Source organism: Salmo trutta, chromosome 1, assembly GCF_901001165.1.
Source record: "Salmo trutta chromosome 1, fSalTru1.1, whole genome shotgun sequence".
Classification (NCBI taxonomy): domain Eukaryota; kingdom Metazoa; phylum Chordata; class Actinopteri; order Salmoniformes; family Salmonidae; genus Salmo; species Salmo trutta.
Window position 1 is genome coordinate 3,311,731 of NC_042957.1, and position 23,327 is coordinate 3,335,057.

At 44.0% G+C, this 23,327-nt stretch overlaps 1 protein-coding gene across 1 annotated transcript in view; it reads left to right on the forward strand.

Moving 5' to 3' along the window:
* Nucleotides 1-16,734, forward strand: part of pinx1 (PIN2 (TERF1) interacting telomerase inhibitor 1) — a 55,985-nt gene extending 39,251 nt beyond the window's left edge. Inside the window, exons 7-8 of the mRNA XM_029691963.1 lie at nucleotides 13,974-14,278; nucleotides 14,372-16,734. Coding sequence (XP_029547823.1) covers nucleotides 13,974-14,278; nucleotides 14,372-14,762 — 696 coding nt within the window. The 3' untranslated portion in view covers nucleotides 14,763-16,734. The remainder of the gene's footprint in view (nucleotides 1-13,973; nucleotides 14,279-14,371) is intronic.
* Nucleotides 16,735-23,327: the final 6,593 nt, after the last annotated feature.

Sequence of the window (23,327 nt, forward strand, 5' to 3'; positions counted from 1 at the left end):
AACACTTATTTTAACTTAATATAATACATCAATAAAATCAATTTAGCCTCATAAGTAATGAAACATGTTCAATTTGGTTTAAATAATGCAAAAACAAAGTGTTGGAGAAGAAAGTAAAAGTGCAATATGTGCCATGTAAAAAAGCTAACGTTTAAGTTCCTTGCTCAGAACATGAGAACATATGAAAGCTGGTGGTTCCTTTTAACATGAGTCTTCAATATTCCCAGGTAAGATGTTTTAGGTTGTAGTTATTATAGGAATTATAGGACTATTTCTCTATACGATTTGTATTTCATATACCTTTGACTATTGGATGTTCTTATAGGCACTTTAGTATTGCCAGTCTAACAGTATAGCTTCCGTCCCTCTCCTCGCTCCTACCTGGGCTCGAACCAGGAACACATCGACAACAGCCACCCTCGAAGCAGCGTTCCCCATGCAGAGCAAGGGAAACAACTACTCCAAGTCTCAGAGCGAGTGATGTTTGAAACGCAATTAGCGCGCACCCGCTAACTAGCTAGCCATTTCACATCGGTTACACCAGCCTAATCTCAGGGGTTGATAGGCTTGAAGTCATAAACAGCACAATGCTTGAAGCATTGCGAAGAGCTGCTGGCAAACGCACGAAAGTGCTGTTTGAATGAATGCTTACGAGCCTGCTGGTGCCTACCACCGCTCAGTCAGACTGCTCTATCAAATCATAGACTTAATTATAACATAACACACAGAAATACAAGCCTTTGGTCATTAAAATGGTCGAATCCAGAAACTATCATTTCGAACACAAAACTTTTATTCTTTCAGTGAAATACGGAACCGTTCCGTATTTTATCTAACGGATGGCATCCATAAGTCTAAATATTGCTGATACATTGCACAACCTTCAATGTTATGTCATAATTAATTACGGCCTTTTGTTAGGAATAAATGGTTTTCACACAGTTCGCAACGAGCCAGGCGGCCCAAACTGCTGCATATACCCTGACTGCTTGCACGGAACGCAAGAGAAGTGACACAATTTCCCTAGTTAAAAGAAATTCATGTTAGCAGGAAATATTAACTAAATATGCAGGTTTAAAAATATATACTTGTGTATTGATTTTAAAGAAAGGCATTGATGTTTATGGTTAGGTACATTGGTGCAACGACAGTGCTTTATTCGCAAATGCGCCTGTTAAATTATCACCCGTTTGTCGAAGTAGGCTGTGATTCAATGAGAAATTAACAGGCACCGCATCGATTATATGCAACGCAGGACACGCTAGATAAACTAGTGATTATGTTAAGATTGATTGATTGTTTTTTATAAGATAAGTTTAATGCTAGCTAGCAACTTACCTTGGCTTCTTGCTGCACTCGCGTAACAGGTAGTCAGCCTGCCATGCAGGCTCCTCGTGGAGTGCAATGTAAGGCAGGTGGTTAGAGCATTGGACTAGTAACCGGAAGGTTGCAAAAACGAATCCCCGAGCTGACAAGGTAAAAATCTGTCGTTCTGCCCCTGAACAAGACAGTTAACCCACCGTTCCTAGGCTGTCATTGAAAATAAGAATGTGTTCTTAACTGACTTGCCTAGTTTTTTTTATTTATTTATTTATTTCACCTTTATTTAACCAGGTAGGCAAGTTGAGAACAAGTTCTCATTTACAATTGCGACCTGGCCAAGATAAAGCAAAGCAGTTCGACAACATACAAAAACACAGAGTTACACATGGAGTAAAACAACATACAATCAATGATGCAGTAGAAAAAAATAAGACTATATACAATGTGAGCAAATGATGTGAGATAATGGAGGTAAAGGCAAAAAAAATGCCATGGTGGCAAAGTAAATAAAGTATAGCAAGTAAAACACTGGAATGATAGATTTGTAGTTTGAAGAAAGTTCAAAGTTAAAATATAAATAATATGGTGCAAAGGAGCAAAATAAATAAAATAAATAAATACAGTAGGGGAAAAGGTAGTAGTTTGGGCTCAATTAAAGATGGGCTATGTACAGGTGCAGAGATCTGTGAGCTGCTCTGACAGCTGGTGCTTAAAGCTAGTGAGGGAGATAAGTGTTTCCAGTTTTAGAGATTTTTGTAGTTCGTTCCGATCATTGGCAGCTGAGAACTGGAAGGAGAGACGACCAAAGGAGGAGTTGGCTTTAGGGGTGACCAGAGAGATATACCTGCTGGAGCGCGTGCTACAGGTGGGTGCTGCTATGGTGACCAGTGAGCGGAGATAAGGGGGGACTTTACCTAGCAGGGTCTTGTAGATGACCTGGAGCCAATGTGTTTGGCGACGATGATGAAGTGAAGGCCAGCCAACGAGAGCATACAGGTCGCAGTGGTGGGTTGTATATGGGGCTTTGGTGACAAAACGGATGGCACTGTGATAGACTGCATCCAGCTTGTTGAGTAGGGTATTGGAGGCTATTTTGTAAATGACATCGCCGAAGTCGAGGATTGGTAGGATGGTCAGTTTTACGAGGGTATGTTTGGCAGCATGAGTGAAGGATGCTTTGTTGCGAAATAGGAAGCCAATTCTAGATTTCACTTTGGATTGGAGATGATTGATGTGAGTCTGGAAGGAGAGTTTACAGTCTAACCAGACACCTAGGTATTTGTAGTTGTCCACAAATTCTAAGTTAGAACCGTCCAGAGAAGTTATGCTGGATGGGCGGGCAGGTGCAGGCAGCGATCGGTTGAAGAGCATGCATTTAGTTTTACTTGTGTTTAGGAGCAGTTGGAGGCCACGGAAGGAGAGTTGTATGGCATTGAAGCTCGTCTGGAGGGTTGTTAACACAGTGTCCAAAGAAGGGCCAGAAGTATACAGAATGGTGTCGTCTGCGTAGAGGTGGATATGGTCCCCGACAGGTAAACTTATTCAATAAAATAAAGGAAATATAGGAAATAAATATAGGAAATACATATAGGACATAGAGCCCCACAGTGGAGGTGTTATAATACCCATAAAACCTAACGGTCAAACAGGGAAATGGGTTCAATCATTTTTCCACCAATCATTTTTCCCATAGGGAATATTAGAAACAATTAAAATAATGGCTGTGTTGAAGGAGAGTTGATGGCATTGAAGCTCGTTAAATAAAGGTGTGTAAAACATTTAAAAATGTCCAAAAATACCGATTGTTATGAAACTTCAAATCGTCCCTAATTAATCGGCCATTCCGATTTAATCGGTCGACCTCTACCAGAGATGTTAGATCAGGTTCAAGTCAGGGCTCTGAGGCTCAAGGACATTGAGACTTTTCCTGAAGCCACTCCTGATTTGTCTTGGCTATGTGCTTAGGGTCGTTGTCCTGTTGGAAGGTGAACCTTCTCAGTCTGATGTCCTGAGAGCTCTGGAGCAGGTTTTCATCATGGATCTCGCTCTACTTTGCTCCTTTCATCTTTGCCTTGATCCTGACTAGACTCCCCAGTCCCTGCCGCTGAAAAATATCCCAACTGCATGATGTTGCCACCACCATGCTTCACCGTAGCGATGGTGCCAGGTTTCCTCCAGACGTGACTGTTGGCATTCAGGCCAAATAGGTCATTTTTGTTTTCATCAGACCAGAGAATCTTGTTTCTCATGGTCTGAGAGTATTTTAGGTGCCTTTTGGCAAACTCCAATCGGGCTGTCATTGTCTGGCCACTCCACCATAAAGGCCTGATTTGGTGGAGTGCTGCAGAGATGGTTGTCCTTCTGGAAGGTTCTCCCATCTCCACAGAGGAACTCTGGAGCTCTGTCAGAGTGACCATCGGGTTCTTGGTCACCTCCCTGACCAAGGCCCTTCTCCCCCGATTGCTCAGTTTGGCCGTGCGGCCAGTTCTAGGAAGAATCTTAATTGTTCCAAAATTCTTCAATTTAAGAATGATGGAGGCCACTTTTCTTGGGGACCTTCAATGCTGCAGAAGTGTTTTGGTACCCTTCCCCAGATCTGTGCCTCGACCCAATTCTGACCCGGAGCTCTACGGACAATTTCTTCGACCTCATGGCTTGGTTTTTGCTCTGACATGTACTGTCAACTGTGGGACCTTGTATAGACAGGCCTGTGCCTTTCCAAATCATGTCCAATCAATTGAATTTACCACAGGTGGACTCCAATCAAGTTGTAGAAACATCTCAAGGATGATCAATGGAAACAGGATGCACCTGAGCTCAATTTCGAGTCTCGTAGCAAAGGGTCTGAATACTTATGTAAGTAAGGTATATATTATTCAATTTTTACTAAATGTGCACAAAAAAAATTATTATGGGATATTGTGTGTTGATTGCTGAGGATTTGTTTTAAAAAAATCTATTTTAGAATAAGGCTGTAAAATATTGTGGAAAAAGTCAAGGTGTCTGAATACTTTCCGAAGGCACTGTAAGTACACCCCCTGGACAGAACACTAGTCTACCGCAGGACAAGTGAAAAGGTGGCTAATGCATTCTATTGAACCTCCATCCATTCTTGGCTTGATTGATTCGTACACTGAATTGGCTTGGCATCTACGGTAATGGCCTGGCTTCAGCAGCCACGTCTCACTGTTGGCCCTGTTCAGAGGCTAGAGAGAGAGAGGGAGAGCTGGAATGTCTTGAAGGAGAGGCATTCAGAGCCCCAGATCCCCCTCTCTCTCTCCCCCCGCTGTCCCTTTACCCCTCTCCTACTCTCACTCTTCTCCCCCTCTCTCTCTCTTTCTCTGGGAACCTCCCAGTGTTCCCTGGCCTCGCCAGGGGAGAGCAGACGGAGAGGGCAGGAAGAGGGCTGATAGCCTGCCAGGCTGCTCCTCCGCAGAAGGAGCCTTATCTCAGGTCTGCACACATCACATCCTCTTCCTGTGGCTCTGTGGAGGAGCTGGTCGTTGGCTGTAGGCGTTGTCTTCAAAACCCTCCTCCTCAGACCCTCTTGTATGCTCTTCTGTATCCAGTATTTATTCATGAACACACACGTGAAAGAGTTGACAATTGCAAGTCAACTATTGCAGGCTAGGTGTCTGTTGGTGTTGCAGGCTAGGTGTCTGTTGGTGTTGCAGGCTAGGTGTCTGTTGGTGTCGCAGGCTAGGTGTCTGTTGGTGTCGCAGGCTAGGTGTCTGTTGGTGTCGCAGGCTAGGTGTCTGTTGGTGTCGCAGGCTAGGTGTCTGTTGGTGTCGCAGGCTAGGTGTCTGTTGGTGTTGCAGGCTAGGTGTCTGTTGGTGTTGCAGGCTAGGTGTCTGTTGGTGTCGCAGGCTAGGTGTCTGTTGGTGTCGCAGGCTAGGTGTCTGTTGGTGTTGCAGGCTAGGTGTCTGTTGGTGTCGCAGGCTAGGTGTCTGTTGGTGTCGCAGGCTAGGTGTCTGTTGGTGTTGCAGGCTAAGTGTCTGTTGGTGTCGCAGGCTAGGTGTCTGTTGGTGTCGCAGGCTAGGTGTCTGTTGGTGTCGCAGGCTAGGTGTCTGTTGGTGTCGCAGGCTAGGTGTCTGTTGGTGTCGCAGGCTAGGTGTCTGTTGGTGTCGCAGGCTAGGTGTCTGTTGGTGTTGCAGGCTAGGTGTCTGTTGGTGTTGCAGGCTAGGTGTCTGTTGGTGTTGCAGGCTAGGTGTCTGTTGGTGTCGCAGGCTAGGTGTCTGTTGGTGTCGCAGGCTAGGTGTCTGTTGGTGTCGCAGGCTAGGTGTCTGTTGGTGTCGCAGGCTAGGTGTCTGTTGGTGTCGCAGGCTAGGTGTCTGTTGGTGTCGCAGGCTAGGTGTCTGTTGGTGATGTGCCTTTCTCTGCCACTGTTAATGTTGGGTTGTGACGGAGGAGGAGTTTTCCTGTATTTGGGGTTGTGTGTGTGTGTGTGTGTGTGTGTGTGTGTGTGTGTCCAGTCTGCTCAGCGCAGCAGTTTTCTCCTATAATAACAGAGATGAGCCTAATGGATGTCCCCAGGCGTGGTGAGAGAAGAGCCACACACCAAGTCATGACTTCCTTTTCTCCTCCATCTCTCTCCTGAGAGTCATCTCACAGGCAGTTTGAAAGTGGCCCCTAAACTAGCCATCGTCCACCAATCCCGGGTGGCCATCGTCCACCAATCCCAGCGGGCCATCGTCCACCAATCCCGGGTGGCCATCGTCCACCAATCCCGGGTGGCCATCGTCCACCAATCCCAGCGGGCCATCGTCCACCAATCCCTGCGAGCCATCGTCCCCCAATCCCAGCTAGACACCATGTAGTTGGACCCTATCAGCTGTGTAACACACACACACACACACACACACACACCAAGCCTGTCTATAGACCAGAGAGGAGGGAGACCATTGTCCAGTAACAGACAGTATAGATTTTCTCTGGGTTGGAAGTTGGGAAGTTTTGTCCTAATGGCACCTCACCTGTAGCCCTGTTCTGTTGTGTCTAACTCACCTGTAGCCCTGTTCTGTTGTCTAACTCACCTGTAGCCCTGTTCTGTTGTCTAACTCACCTGCAGCCCTGTTCTGTTGTGTCTAACTCACCTGTAGCCCTGTTCTGTTGTCTAACTCACCTGTAGCCCTGTTCTGTTGTCTAACTCACCTGTAGCCCTGTTCTGTTGTGTCTAACTCACCTGTAGCCCTGTTCTGTTGTCTAACTCACCTGTAGCCCTGTTCTGTTGTGTCTAACTCACCTGTAGCCTTGTTCTGTTGTGTCTAACTCACCTGTAGCCCTGTTCTGTTGTGTCTAACTCACCTGTAGCCCTGTTCTGTTGTGTCTAACTCACCTGTAGCCCTGTTCTGTTGTCTAACACACCTGTAGCCCTGTTCTGTTGTCTAACTCACCTGCAGCCCTGTTCTGTTGTCTAACTCACCTGTAGCCCTGTTCTGTTGTGTCTAACTCACCTGCAGCCCTGTTCTGTTGTGTCTAACTCACCTGCAGCCCTGTTCTGTTGTGTCTAACTCACCTGTAGCCCTGTTCTGTTGTGTCTAACTCACCTGTAGCCCTGTTCTGTTGTGTCTAACTCACCTGCAGCCCTGTTCTGTTGTGTCTAACTCACCTGTAGCCCTGTTCTGTTGTCTAACTCACCTGTAGCCTTGTTCTGTTGTGTCTAACTCACCTGTAGCCCTGTTCTGTTGTCTAACTCACCTGTAGCCCTGTTCTGTTGTGTCTAACTCACCTGTAGCCCTGTTCTGTTGTGTCTAACTCACCTGTAGCCCTGTTCTGTTGTCTAACTCACCTGTAGCCCTGTTCTGTTGTCTAACTCACCTGTAGCCCTGTTCTGTTGTGTCTAACTCACCTGTAGCCTTGTTCTGTTGTGTCTAACTCACCTGTAGCCCTGTTCTGTTGTCTAACTCACCTGTAGCCCTGTTCTGTTGTCTAACTAACCTGTAGCCCTGTTCTGTTGTGTCTAACTCACCTGTAGCCCTGTTCTGTTGTCTAACTCACCTGTAGCCCTGTTCTGTTGTCTAACTCACCTGTAGCCCTGTTCTGTTGTGTCTAACTCACCTGTAGCCTTGTTCTGTTGTGTCTAACTCACCTGTAGCCCTGTTCTGTTGTGTCTAACTCACCTGTAGCCCTGTTCTGTTGTGTCTAACTCACCTGTAGCCCTGTTCTGTTGTCTAACACACCTGTAGCCCTGTTCTGTTGTCTAACTCACCTGCAGCCCTGTTCTGTTGTCTAACTCACCTGTAGCCCTGTTCTGTTGTGTCTAACTCACCTGCAGCCCTGTTCTGTTGTGTCTAACTCACCTGCAGCCCTGTTCTGTTGTGTCTAACTCACCTGTAGCCCTGTTCTGTTGTGTCTAACTCACCTGTAGCCCTGTTCTGTTGTGTCTAACTCACCTGCAGCCCTGTTCTGTTGTGTCTAACTCACCTGTAGCCCTGTTCTGTTGTCTAACTCACCTGTAGCCTTGTTCTGTTGTGTCTAACTCACCTGTAGCCCTGTTCTGTTGTCTAACTCACCTGTAGCCCTGTTCTGTTGTCTAACTCACCTGTAGCCCTGTTCTGTTGTGTCTAACTCACCTGTAGCCCTGTTCTGTTGTGTCTAACTCACCTGTAGCCCTGTTCTGTTGTCTAACTCACCTGTAGCCCTGTTCTGTTGTCTAACTCACCTGTAGCCCTGTTCTGTTGTGTCTAACTCACCTGTAGCCTTGTTCTGTTGTGTCTAACTCACCTGTAGCCCTGTTCTGTTGTCTAACTCACCTGTAGCCCTGTTCTGTTGTCTAACTAACCTGTAGCCCTGTTCTGTTGTGTCTAACTCACCTGTAGCCCTGTTCTGTTGTCTAACTCACCTGTAGCCCTGTTCTGTTGTGTCTAACTCACCTGCAGCCCTGTTCTGTTGTCTAACTCACCTGTAGCCCTGTTCTGTTGTCTAACTCACCTGTAGCCTTGTTCTGTTGTGTCTAACTCACCTGTAGCCCTGTTCTGTTGTCTAACTCACCTGTAGCCCTGTTCTGTTGTGTCTAACTCACCTGCAGCCCTGTTCTGTTGTGTCTAACTCACCTGCAGCCCTGTTCTGTTGTGTCTAACTCACCTGTAGCCCTGTTCTGTTGTGTCTAACTCACCTGTAGCCCTGTTCTGTTGTGTCTAACTCACCTGTAGCCCTGTTCTGTTGTCTAACTCACCTGTAGCCCTGTTCTGTTGTCTAACTCACCTGTAGCCCTGTTCTGTTGTGTCTAACTCACCTGTAGCCCTGTTCTGTTGTGTCTAACTCACCTGTAGCCCTGTTCTGTTGTGTCTAACTCACCTGTAGCCCTGTTCTGTTGTGTCTAACTCACCTGTAGCCCTGTTCTGTTGTCTAACTCACCTGTAGCCCTGTTCTGTTGTCTAACTCACCTGTAGCCCTGTTCTGTTGTGTCTAACTCACCTGTAGCCCTGTTCTGTTGTGTCTAACTCACCTGTAGCCCTGTTCTGTTGTGTCTAACACACCTGTAGCCCTGTTCTGTTGTCTAACTCACCTGTAGCCCTGTTCTGTTGTGTCTAACTCACCTGCAGCCCTGTTCTGTTGTGTCTAACTCGCCTGTAGCCCTGTTCTGTTGTGTCTAACTCACCTGTAGCCCTGTTCTGTTGTGTCTAACTCACCTGTAGCCCTGTTCTGTTGTGTCTAACTCACCTGTAGCCCTGTTCTGTTGTCTAACTCACCTGTAGCCCTGTTCTGTTGTGTCTAACTCACCTGTAGCCCTGTTCTGTTGTGTCTAACTCACACCTTGTTAGAAGTTACACCAGTTTCAGTAGAGATCTGAGGCTGCAGAAAACGTTTTAGGGTATTTGAGACGTTAGTCATACAGGATATAGAAGGGGTTTTGAGACGTTAGTCATACAGGATATAGAAGGGGATTTGAGACGTTAGTCATACAGGATATAGAAGGGGATTTGAGACGTTAGTCATACAGGATATAGAAGGGGATTTGTGCTAACGACTGCCCTCCCTGAAAGCAATGACTACCCAGCCATTCCTGATCCTGAGACCAGAAACAGGCTACCTGAGGTCACTACCAGAACAAATGGTCTATTGACTCTGTATCCTCACAACAAAATCTGCAAAACTGTGATGGCTGTATTCCCTAAATATTCAGCGCAAGAAATCTGTACAATATTTTAAGCTGAAAAGCACAAAGTCTTGAATCTTGTGTTGTTTTATATATCAACTCATACCATGTAATCTGTACATCAATAATCTCTTCCCAGCTACTTTGGCGCTGCAGTCAACATCCTGGTCCTCAACTTAAACTGGTATACTTTCCTATTTATGCTATTTTTATTCCTCCAGTTTTGATCCTTTATATTGGGCAGACAGACCAGTTCCCTGCCTCCTCCTGCTTCCACCTGCCTCCTCCATTTTTGGGGAAGTGATGTAATCTATTGGTTGTCATCTTGGATTGAGCAGACCTTCCCATGCAGTTCTGACGGCTCAATGTGTGACGTTCTGACGGCTCAATGTGTGACGTTCTGACGGCTCAATGTGTGACGTTCTGACGGCTCAATGTGAGACGTTCTGATGGCTCAATGTGAGACGTTCTGATGGCTCAATGTGTGACGTGCAGTTCTGACGGCTCAATGTGTGACGTTCTGATGGCTCAATGTGAGACGTGCAGTTCTGATGGCTCAATGTGAGACGTGCAGTTCTGACGGCTCAATGTGAGACGTGCAGTTCTGATGGCTCAATGTGAGACGTGCAGTTCTGACGGCTCAATGTGAGACGTGCAGTTCTGATGGCTCAATGTGAGACGTGCAGTTCTGATGGCTCAATGTGTGAAGTTCTGACGGCTCAATGTGAGATGTGCAGTTCTGATGGCTCAGCTCAATGTGTGACGTTCTGACGGCTCAATGTGGGACGTGCAGTTCTGATGGCTCAATGTGAGACGTGCAGTGCCTAGAGAAAATATTCACACCCCTTGACTTTTCTATATGTTGTTGTTACAGCCTGAATTTAAAATGGACTAAATGTAGTTGTTGTGTCCCTGGCCTACCCACAATACCCCATCAAATTAATTAAAAATGAAAGTCAATAAGTATTCAACCCCTTTGTTATGGCAAGCCTGAACAAGTTCAGGAGTAAAAATTTGCTTAACAAGTCACATAATACATTGCAATAACAGTGTTTAACATGATGTTTTAATGACTACCCCACCTCTGTACCCCCACACACATACAATTATCTGTGAGGTCCCTCAGTCGAGAAGTGAATTTCAAACACAGATTCAACCACAAAGACCAGGAAGGTTTTCCAATGCCTCGCAAGGAAGGGCACCTATTGGTAGATTAAAAAATATATATATATTTTTTACATTTTTTAAAGCAGACATTTTAATCTCTTTAAGCATGGTGAAGTTATTAATTCCACTTTGGATGTTGTCGCAATACACTCAGTCACCACAAAGATACAGGCGTCCTTCCTAACTAAAAAATACCACTCTCCATATTATCAAGCATAGTTGTGGCTGCATCATGTTATGGGTATTCTTGTAATCGTTAAGGTCTGGGGAGTTTTTCAGGATAAAAAATACATTGAATGGAGCTAAACAAGGACACAATCCTAGAGGGAAACCTGGTTCACTTTGCTTTCCACCAGACAATGGGAGATGAATTCACCTTTCAGCAGGACAATAACCTAAAACACAAGGCCAAATCTACACTGGAGTTGTTTACCAAGATAATGTTGAATGTTCCTGAGTGGCCGAGTTACAGTTTTGACTTCAATCTACTTGAAAATCTACAACCAATTTGACAGAGCTTGAAGAATTATGAAAATAATAATTGGCAAATGTTATACAATCCAGGTGTGTAAAGCTCTTAGAGACTTACCCAGAAAGACTCACAACTGTAATCGCTGCCAAAGGTGATTCTACAAAGTATTGACAAAGGGGTGTGAATTTTTTAATATCAACCAAAAAATGTTTTCTCACTTTGTCATTATTGGGGTATTGTGTGTAAATGGCAGAGGGGAAAAATATATTTAATCAATTTTCGAATTCAGGCTGTAACACAACAAAATGTGGAATAAGTCAAGGGGTTTGAATACTTTCTGAAGGCCCTGTCACTCTACTATACAATTTACAATATCATTTAAAAAGAAAGTACCTTTATCAAACATATTTCCCATAAACACAGGTATTTTATCAACCAGTACATTTTGAGTTTAACCATAATATTTGTTGTAATATTTGTTCTGTCTTTTCTGGTGGATGAAATTGAAACACTTGTAACCAGCTCTTTATTGCCTGTTTGAGAAAGAGAGATACTTTGATCAAAGAAATCGGCTTTTCTTAGTAATCTACTGGAGAATCATTTTTGGTTTGAAGTGAAACTTTTGTATAGGGGGAAGCTTTAAGTGAGAGGTTTAGTGCTTAAAATATTTAATAATCTCAGGACTTATTCTGATTTACATAATATCAAAATACCAACAACAAAAATCAAACATTCCATTGTTCAGCTCAAAATTAAGAGAATAATTTATTTGTTTTTGTCCGTTGGATCAATGTATACATCCTCAGAACACTACCCTCCCTTTTCCTGTGTGGGATAGTATTGACTGTAATCTGTGTTCTGGTTGGTCGAGGACAGATATTAATGACCAGTAGAATGCTTGCTTTAATCCCATGTGGCCTAACCAAGAGGTATCTGTAAATCTTGCAATATTCCCGAATTGCTTAAGTTAACCAGCTGCATGAACAAAGAGCGAAAAAAAAAAAAAACATACTGGCTTTGTACCCTATATAGTGCACCAGGTCCTGGTTAAAAAGAAGTACACTATTTAGGGAATAGGGTGCTATTTGGGATGCAGACACAGATAATGTATTTGCTGTATGTATATGAATACATTAACGTAAAGGAGGGAAGCTGACTCCAGAGCCATGAGAACTGGGAATGTCATTTTGCCCCTAAATATCAGAGGACAAAAACCCCGTGAGTTTACTCTTAAGTGTACAAAACATTTAGGAACACCTTCCTAATATCGAGTTGCCCTCCAGAACAGCCTCAATTCGTCGGGGACATGGACTTCTACAAGGTGTCAAACGTTCCACAGGGATAGTGTGGCCCATGTTGACTCTAATGCTTCTCGCGGTTGTGTCAAATTTAACATTTAACATTTTTTTTAAACATTTAAGTCATTTAGCAGAAGCTCTTATCCAGAGCGACTTACAAATTGGTGCATTCACCTTATGATATCCAGTGGAACAACCACTTTACAATAGTGCATCTAAATCTTTTAAGGGGGGGGGGGGGGGGGGGGGGGGGGGTTAGAAGGATTACTTTATCCTATCCCAGGTATTCCTTAAAGAGGTGGGGTTTCAGGTGTCTCCGGAAGGTGGTGATTGACTCCGCTGTCCTGGCGTCGTGAGGGAGCTTGTTCCACCATTGGGGTGCCAGAGCAGCGAACAGTTTTGACTGGGCTGAGCGGGAACTGTGCTTCCTCAGAGGTAGGGGGGTCAGTAGGCCAGAGGTAGGGGGGTCAGTAGGCCAGAGGTAGGGGGGTCAGTAGGCCAGAGGTAGGGGGGTCAGTAGGCCAGAGGTGTATTGGCTGTATTGTCCTTTAGGTCGCGGACCATTCTTGATACACGCGGGAAACTGTTTAGTGTGAAAACCCTAACAGAGGTGCAGTTCTTGACATGCCCAAACCGGTGTGCCTGACACCTACCATAAACGGGGTGCAAAGACTCCCTTAGCAACACCAAAACCCCCTTGTCTTCTAATTGAAACCAATAGAAGCCTAACGCTTCTGGGAACTTTACTGTCAAGATATCAGGTTCTCTTGTTTTGTTTATTTTTTGTACACCGGTTGAGCCGTTCTGAAAGGCCAATAGTGCTGCAGTGTGACGACGTCACCGGGTCATCTACAGAAGACTAGTTCATTGACCGTCAGTGGTTGTGGAGGTGAGATGTAGAGACTGAGGGTGTTGACAGTTTAAAGGGCCAGGCCAGTCGAACACTTTTCCTGTTTAAAAATATACATATATTTCCACACTGAGGTCGAAATAACACTCTGAAATTGTGGAAATTATTGTAAGGCCCTTTTAGTGTAAGAGCTTTTTGATGGGGGAAAGAAGGTTTGTAATTTCAGCCTGTTCAGGTGGGATGGCGTTTTTGGCCCAGAGCATGACATCACAATCTTATTATTCTGACCAATGACCAGTTATCTTTTATTTGCATACGAAAGGTGGTCGTTGGTAGAACAGTTGTATTCAAACTTTTTCAAATCTAATAACACAACCTTAAAATGTATTTGTATTTTTTACTTCATCAAATAACCTTCAATTCATAAAATGTTCATCTCGTCAAAATAAAGAGTCTGCTTTAGAGTCTATACAATCCTATCCGCCAATCAGGGCTGTGTATGTAAATATCTTCACATTTGTATCAACACTCTCACACAATCAGACCTGAGCATTTAATGGCAAAACGTGGCTCAGGGAAATAAATTATTACAAGTATATTTTTGTTGTTGTTATTTTCATGAAATAAATGCACACAGTAATTTATTAGACATACCAGTGATTATGTAAAGTAGTACACAGTAAGGGACTTGTCTTATATTTCCAAATGTGGACATAAATTATTAATACTTTTACATTTCTAATGTGTTTCTATATGTCTCTGTAGGAGAGAAGTGGGCCAAACTCCCAGAACGAGAAGGAGACCAGGGCAGTTACAGCACCAGCTACAACGGTTGCGACCCCTGAACCTGATGTAGAGGTCATCACCAAGACAGTCACCAGCACCCTCTCCATGCAGGAGTACTTTGCCCAGCGGATGGCTCAGCTGAAAAAGGGTCGTGGCGAGGCTCCCACTGCAACCTCATCACCAGAGAACAGTGATACGCAGAAAGTCCCGGCTGATTTTGTCACTGACCACACAGAGGAACTCACGTCGAAGAAGAAGAAGATGAAGAAGAGAAAGAGAGAGAGGGAAGAGAGGGGAGAGGATGACGTGGTGGTGAAGGAGGAGTGTGTCGTAGCTCCCGTGTCGGAGGGGCGCGAGAAGAAGAGAAAGAGAGAGAGGGGAGAGGATGACGTGGTGGTGAAGGAGGAGTGTGTCGTAGCTCCCGTGTCGGAGGGGCGCGAGAAGAAGAGAAAGAGAGAGAGGGGAGAGGATGACGTGGTGGTGAAGGAGGAGTGTGTCGTAGCTCCCGTGTCGGAGGGGCGCGAGAAGAAGAGAAAGAGGGCGGAGAAAGAGGTGTTGGCTGAAGACTGCAGCGCCACCACTGGCGTGGAGCAGAACTGCCAGGACCTCCAAATTGTAGACTTAACAACAGAGTGTGAGGTTGTAAATAAATGGAGGGGGGAGGTGGTTGTCGTGGAGGACGAGGATGAGGTGATCGTGGTAAAAGAGAAGAAATCTAAAAAGGACAAGAAGAAGAAGAAGAAGAGAAAAGATCTACATTCTTTGTAGAAGTCTAGAACCGTCTTCTCTTGGACTGCGTCTCAAATGGCACCCTAATCCCTTTGTAATGCAGTACCCCGCATGGCTCTGGTATAAAGTAGTGCACTATAGATAGATATCTCTCTCTATCTATCTATAGAGAGAATAGGGCGCCATTTGGGATGCACAATAGTCCTCAGGTTTCTGTGCTACAGTACGGTAGGCCTCTGGTCATACATGAAAGAACTGGGTCTATGCACAGAGTGATATTCTCATCATGTAGTTTGGACTGAATATCTGCTGGAAATAATCTAGGTAGTCCTACGTTTCTGGAGCCATTCAGGATGAGTTTGGTGCTTTCCCAGAGATACACTTTTATAATGATCATTGTGACTATGTTCTCTGGATGCCCCCGTGTAGTCTCCCTAAAGTCTCTGCCCCCGTGTAGTCTCCCTAAAGTCTCTGCCCCCTGTAGTCTCCCTAAAGTCTCTGCCCCGTATAGTCTCCCTATAGTCTCCCTAAAGTCTCTGCCCCCTGTAGTCTCCCTAAAGTCTCTGCCCCGTATAGTCTCCCTATAGTCTCCCTAAAGTCTCTGCCCCCTGTAGTCTCCCTAAAGTCTCTGCCCCCTGTAGTCTCCCTAAAGTCTCTGCCCCCTGTAGTCTCCCTAAAGTCTCTGCCCCCTGTAGTCTCCCTAAAGTCTGCTCCGTATAGTCTCCCTAAAGTCTCTGCCCCGTATAGTCTCCCTAAAGTCTCTGCCCCCTGTAGTCTCCCTAAAGTGTCTGCCCCCTGTAGTCTCCCTAAAGTCTCTGCCCCCTGTAGTCTCCCTAAAGTCTCTGCCCCCTGTAGTCTCCCTAAAGTCTCTGCCCCGAATAGTCTCCCTAAAGTCTCTGCCCCCTGTAGTCTCCCTAAAGTCTCTGCCCCCTGTAGTCTCCCTAAAGTGTCTGCCCCCTGTAGTCTCCCTAAAGTCTCTGCCCCCTGTAGTCTCCCTAAAGTCTCTGCCCCGTATAGTCTCCCTGTAGTCTCCCTAAAGTCTAAAGCCCATTCTAAAACGGGACAGAGGGGCCCATTCTGAAACGGGACAGAGGGGCCCATTCTGAAACGGGACAGGGGGGCCATTCTAAAACGGGACAGGGGGGGCCCATTCTGAAACGGGACAGGGGGCCCATTCTAAAACGGGACAGGGGGCCATTCTGAAACGGGACAGGAGGCCATTCTAAAACGGGACAGGGGGCCATTCTAAAACGGGACAGGAGCCCTTCTGAAACGGGACAGGGAGGCCATTCTAAAACGGGACAGGGGGACATTCTGAAACGGGACAGGGGGCCATTCTAAAACGGGACAGGGGGGGCCATTCTGAAACGGGACAGGGGGCCATTCTAAAACGGGACAGGGGGGCCATTCTAAAACGGGACAGGGGGGCCATTCTGAAACGGGACAGGGGGCAATTCTAAAACGGGACAGGGGGGCCATTCTAAAACGGGACAGGGGGCCATTCTGAAACGGGACAGGGGGCCATTCTAAAACAGGACAGGGGGGCCATTCTGAAACGGGACAGGGGGCCATTCTGAAACGGGACAGGGGAGCCATTCTGAAACGGGACAGAGGGGCCCATTCTGAAACGGGACAGGGGGACATTCTGAAACGGGACAGGGGGGCCATTCTGAAACGGGACAGGGGGGCCATTCTAAAACGGGACAGGGGGGCCATTCTGAAACGGGACAGGGAGCCATTCTGAAACGGGACAGGGCGCCATTCTGAAACGGGACAGGGGGGCCATTCTGAAACGGGACAGGGGGGCCATTCTAAAACGGTACAGGGAGGGGCCATTCTGAAACGGGACAGGGGAGCCATTCTGAAACGGGACAGGGGGCCATTCTGAAACGGGACGGGGTCTTATAGAAATGAATTGATGTGTGTTTGATATCATAATAACGTGTTCTCTTTTTAAATCAGATGAAATCAACCTGTCAGTCTTCCTGATCAATAAATCAAACTCAAATGACTACTGTTTTTTTTTTTATCTGTTGAAGAATTTCTATATTGGCTTTTTGCCTACTGACATACAATACATCCAGAGCCTAGAGCTACATGCTGTCCACATTATCATTGCAATAGTGCATACATATGTTAACGTATGTAGTGTTTCTACTGATTTCTCTGAACCAGACCTGATACAACTCCAATCACCTTATCAATCAATCAATCAATCCATGAACTGCCTCGTCTCATGTTTATATTGATCAGCTACAATATTGTCCTCCATATCAGTTGTCTTTCAGTTGGCTAAAAATATATATATATATATAAATAGTTTAAACACGTGTTTATAGCGTGGCGTGACTTGTTGAACTGTACAGTGTTTGTCTATGTACACTACCATTCAAAAGTTTGGGGTCATTTAGAAATGCCCTTGTTTTCCATGAAAACATACATGATTCAAAAGGCACTCGCACATCTGAGCAGTCTTGTTGCAGGTGCATGGCAACAAATGAAACAGGATGAAGGAAAAAAGGAAACCGCACACTGTTCTTGATAGTATCACTGATATTTAATAAGCTTACGTATCGGCCTCACGGCTCTGACGAAGGCCGTTAGGCCGATATGTAAGCTTATTAAATATCAGTGATACTATCAAGAACAGTGTGCGGTTTCCTTTTTTTCCTTCATGAAAACATACATGAAATGAGTTGCAAAATGAATAGGAAATATAGTGAAAATGTTGACAAGGTTATAAATAATGATTTTTTTTTTTTATTGAAATAATAATTGTGTCCTTCAAAATTTTTCTTTCATCAATTACAGCCTTGCAGACCTTTTGGCATTCTAGTTGTCAGTTTGTTGAGGTATTCTGAAGAGATTTCACCCCATGCTTCCTGAAGCACCTCCCACAGGTTGGATTGGCTTGATGGGCACTTCTTATGTACCATACGGTCAAGCTGCTCCCACAACAGCTCAATAGGGTTGATATCCGGTGACTGTGCTGGCCACTCCATTATAGACAGAACACCAGCTGACTGCTTCTTCCCTAAATAGTTCTTGCATAGTTTGGAGCTGTGCTTTGGGTCATTGTCTTGTTGTAGGAGGAAATTGGCTCGAATTAAGCGCCGTCCACAGGGTATGGCATGGCGTTGCAAAATGGAGTGATAGCCTTCCTTCTTCAAGATCCCTTTTACCCTGTACAAATCTCCCACTTTACCACCACCAAAGCACCCCCAGAACATCACATTGCCTCCACCGTGAGGACAGATGGCGTCAAGCACTTCTCCAACATCTTTTCATTTTTTATACGTCTCACGAATGTTCTTCTTTGTGATCTGAACACCTCAAAATTAGATGTCTGTCCATAACACTTTTTTCCAATCTTCCTCTGTCCGGTGTCTGTGTTCTTTTGCCCATCTTAATCTTTTCTTTTTATTGGCCAGTCTGAGATATGGCTTTTTCTTTGCAACTCTGCCTAGAAGGCCAGCATCCCGGAGTCGCCTCTTCACTGTTGACATTGAGACTCGTGTTTTGCAAGTACTATTTAATTAAGCTGCAAGTTGAGGACTTGTGAGGCATCTGTTTCTCAAACTAGACACTCCAATGTACTTGTCCTCTTGCTCTGTTGTGCACCGGGGCCTCCCACTCTTTCTATTCTGGTTAGAGCCAGTCTGCGCTGTTCTGTGAAGGGAGTAGTACACAGCGTTGTACGAGATCTTCAGTTTATTTGCAATTACTCGCATGGAATAGCCTTCATTTCTCAGAACCAGAAAAGACTGACGAGTTTCAGAAGAAATGTATTTGTTTCTGCCCATTTTGTACCTGTAATCGAACCCACAAACGCTGATGCTCCGGTTACTCAACTTGTCTAAAGAAGGCCCATTTTATTGCTTCTTTAATCAGGATTAGAGTTTTCAGCTGTGCTAACATAATTGCAAAAGGGTTTTCTAATGATCAATTAGCCTTTGAAAATGATAAACTTGGATTAGCTAAAACAACGTGCCATTGGAACACAGGAGTGATGGTTGCTGATAATAGGCCTCTGTACGCCAATGTAGATATTTCATAAAAAATCTGCCGTTTCCAGCTACAATAGTCACTTACAACATTAACAATGTCTACACTGTATTTCTGATTCATTTGATGTTATTATAATGGACGAAAAATGTCTTAAGTGATCCCAAACGTTTGAACGGTAGTGTAGGTTGTGTTTTCATTAGTACCATAGCAATATTCCTTTGAGGGAGTAGACAGACAGAATGAATGCGCCCACCCCTATAGCATCTGACAGTTTCAACAGTCTGTTGTTCTGAAATACTGCTACTTTGACAGGACAGACCAAACCCGAATAACAAGCTGGTCCTGTGTGCCATCTGAATGGGTGATATACTTTATAAGGAAACTAGCTCAGTGGATAGAGAATGGTAACATCAGGGTAGTGGGTTCCGTTCCTACGACCACCCGGTAGGTAGCCTAGTGGTTAGAGCGTTGGGACACTAACCGAAAGGTTGCTGGATCGAATCCCCGAGCTGACGAGGTAAAAATCGGTCGTTCTGCCCCCTGAGCAAGGCAGTTAACCCACTGTTCCCCCGGGGCGCCGTCGATGTCGATTTAAGGCAGCCCCCCCCCGCACCTCTCTGATTCAGAGGGGTTGGGTTAAATGTGGAAGACACATTTCAGTTGAATGCATTGTTGTATTAATGACTAAAATCCCTCCTTTCCTCATATGTAAAATGTTACGTGTGAGTAAGTTGCTTTGGATAAAAACGTCTGCTAAATATTTATATTACCAAGATGATTCAAAGGAGGAATAAGAAACTATTGCTGTCTGTGTTTGCCTAGTCGTCAAAACAACAGGCGTCATCAATATCTACACGGAAATAACCACATTTGTGACTTCAGGTGATTAAAATGTGTCTTGTTGTGCATTTGTGGTCAGAATCTACCCCATAATAACCTACCCCGTAATGATGTACCCCGTAACGATCTACCCCGTAATGATCTACCCCGTAATAATCTACCCCGTAATGATCTACCCGTAATAATCTACCCCGTAATGATCTACCCGTAATAATCTACCCCGTAATAATCTACCCCGTAATAAACTACCCCGTAATAATCTACCCCGTAATAATCTACCCCGTAATAATCTACCCGTAATAATCTACCCCGTAATAACCTACCCCGTAATAATCTACCCCGTAATAATCTACCCTTTAATAATCTACCCCGTAATAATCTACCCCGTAATAATCTACCCGTAATAATCTACCCCGTAATAACCTACCCCGTAATAATCTACCCCGAAATAATCTACCCTGTAATAATCTACCCCGTAATAATCTACCCCGTAATAATCTACCCGTAATCATCTATCCTTAATAATCTACCCGGTAATAATCTACCCTGTAATGATCTACCCGTAATAATATACCCCGTAATGATCTACCCGTAATAAACTAACCGGAATAATCTATCCTTAATAATCTACCCGGTAATAATCTACCCTGTAATGATCTACCCGTAATAATCTACCCCGTATTAATCTACCCCGTAATAATCTACCCCATAACGATCTACCCCGTAATAATCTACCCCATAACGATCTACCCCGTATTACCTACCCCGTAATAATCTACCCCGTAATAATCTACTCGTAATAATCTACCCCGTAATTATCTACCCCGTAATCATCGACCCGTAATAATCTATCCGTAATAATCTACCCCGTAATCATCGACCCGTAATAATCTATCCGTAATAATCTACCCCGTAATAATCTACCCCGTAATGATCTACCCGTAATAATGTACCCCGTAATAATGTACCCCGTAATAATCTACCCCGTATTAATCTACCCCGTAATGATCTACCCATAATAATCTACCCCGTAATAATCTACCCGTAATAATCTACCCCGTAATAATCTATCTGTAATAATCTACCCCGTAATAATCTACCCGTAATAATCTACCCCGTATTAACCTACCCCATAATAATCTACCCGTAATGATCAACCTGTAATAATCTACCCCGTAATAATCTACCCGTAATGATCAACCCGTAATAATCTACCCCGTAATCATCTATCCTTAATAATCTACCCGTAATGATCTACCCGTAATAATGTACCCGGAATAATCTACCCGGAATAATCTACCCCATAACAATCTACCCCGTAATAATCTACCCCATAACGATCTACCCCGTAATAATCTACCCCGTAATAATCTACCCCGTAATAATCTACCCATATTAATCTACCCCGTAATAATCTACACGTAATAATCTACCCCGTAATAATCTACCCTATAACGATCTACCCCGTAATAATCTACCCCGTAATAATCTACCCCGTAATAATCTACCCGTAATAATCTACCCATAATAAACTACCCCGTAATAATCTACACCGTAATAATCTACCTATAATAATCTACCCATAATAATCTACCCCGTAATATTCTACCCCGTAATAATCTACCCCGTAATAATCTACCCGTAATAATCTACCCATAATAATCTACCCCGTAATATTCTACCCCGTAATAATCTACCCCGTAATAATCTACCCGTAATAATCTACCCCGTAATAATCTACCCCGTAATAATCTACCCCGTAATAATCTACCCGTAATAATCTACCCCGTAATAATCTACCCCGTAATAATCTACCCGTAATAATCTATCCGTAATAAACTACCCTGTAATAATCTACCCCGTAATAATCTACCCCGTGATAATCTACCCCGTAATAATCTACCCCGTAATAATCTACCCGTAATAATCTACCCCGTGATAATCTACCCCGTAATAATCTACCCGTAATAATCTACCCCATAATAATCTACCCCGTAATAATCTACCCCGTAATAATCTACCCGTAATCATCTATCCTTAATAATCTACCCGGTAATAATCTACCCTGTAATGATCTACCCGTAATAATATACCCCGTAATGATCTACCCGTAATAAACTAACCGGAATAATCTATCCTTAATAATCTACCCGGTAATAATCTACCCTGTAATGATCTACCCGTAATAATCTACCCCGTATTAATCTACCCCGTAATAATCTACCCCATAACGATCTACCCCGTAATAATCTACCCCATAACGATCTACCCCGTATTACCTACCCCGTAATAATCTACCCCGTAATAATCTACTCGTAATAATCTACCCCGTAATTATCTACCCCGTAATCATCGACCCGTAATAATCTATCCGTAATAATCTACCCCGTAATCATCGACCCGTAATAATCTATCCGTAATAATCTACCCCGTAATAATCTACCCCGTAATGATCTACCCGTAATAATGTACCCCGTAATAATGTACCCCGTAATAATCTACCCCGTATTAATCTACCCCGTAATGATCTACCCATAATAATCTACCCCGTAATAATCTACCCCGTAATAATCTACCCGTAATAATCTACCCCGTAATAATCTATCTGTAATAATCTACCCCGTAATAATCTACCCGTAATAATCTACCCCGTATTAACCTACCCCATAATAATCTACCCGTAATGATCAACCCGTAATAATCTACCCCGTAATAATCTACCCGTAATGATCAACCCGTAATAATCTACCCCGTAATCATCTATCCTTAATAATCTACCCGTAATGATCTACCCGTAATAATGTACCCGGAATAATCTACCCGGAATAATCTACCCCATAACAATCTACCCCGTAATAATCTACCCCATAACGATCTACCCCGTAATAATCTACCCCGTAATAATCTACCCCGTAATAATCTACCCATATTAATCTACCCCGTAATAATCTACACGTAATAATCTACCCCGTAATAATCTACCCTATAACGATCTACCCCGTAATAATCTACCCCGTAATAATCTACCCCGTAATAATCTACCCGTAATAATCTACCCATAATAAACTACCCCGTAATAATCTACACCGTAATAATCTACCTATAATAATCTACCCATAATAATCTACCCCGTAATATTCTACCCCGTAATAATCTACCCCGTAATAATCTACCCGTAATAATCTACCCATAATAATCTACCCCGTAATATTCTACCCCGTAATAATCTACCCCGTAATAATCTACCCGTAATAATCTACCCCGTAATAATCTACCCCGTAATAATCTACCCCGTAATAATCTACCCCGTAATAATCTACCCGTAATAATCTATCCGTAATAAACTACCCTGTAATAATCTACCCCGTAATAATCTACCCCGTGATAATCTACCCCGTAATAATCTACCCCGTAATAATCTACCCGTAATAATCTACCCCGTGATAATCTACCCCGTAATAATCTACCCGTAATAATCTACCCCATAATAATCTACCCCGTAATAATCTACCCCGTAATAATCTACCCCGTAATAATCTACCCGTAATAATCTATCCGTAATAATCTACCCTGTAATAATCTACCCCGTAATAATCTACCCCGTTAGGAAAGTAAAAGTTGATTTGCAGTTTGATTTTAAACAATAAGCAGTCATCAACTTGACAGCCATACTGGCGACTAATAAACTGTCCGGTGTGTATATCATCAGGACGTTATCCTGGTGATGTTAAACACTTCTCCAATCGTTGTTGAGAT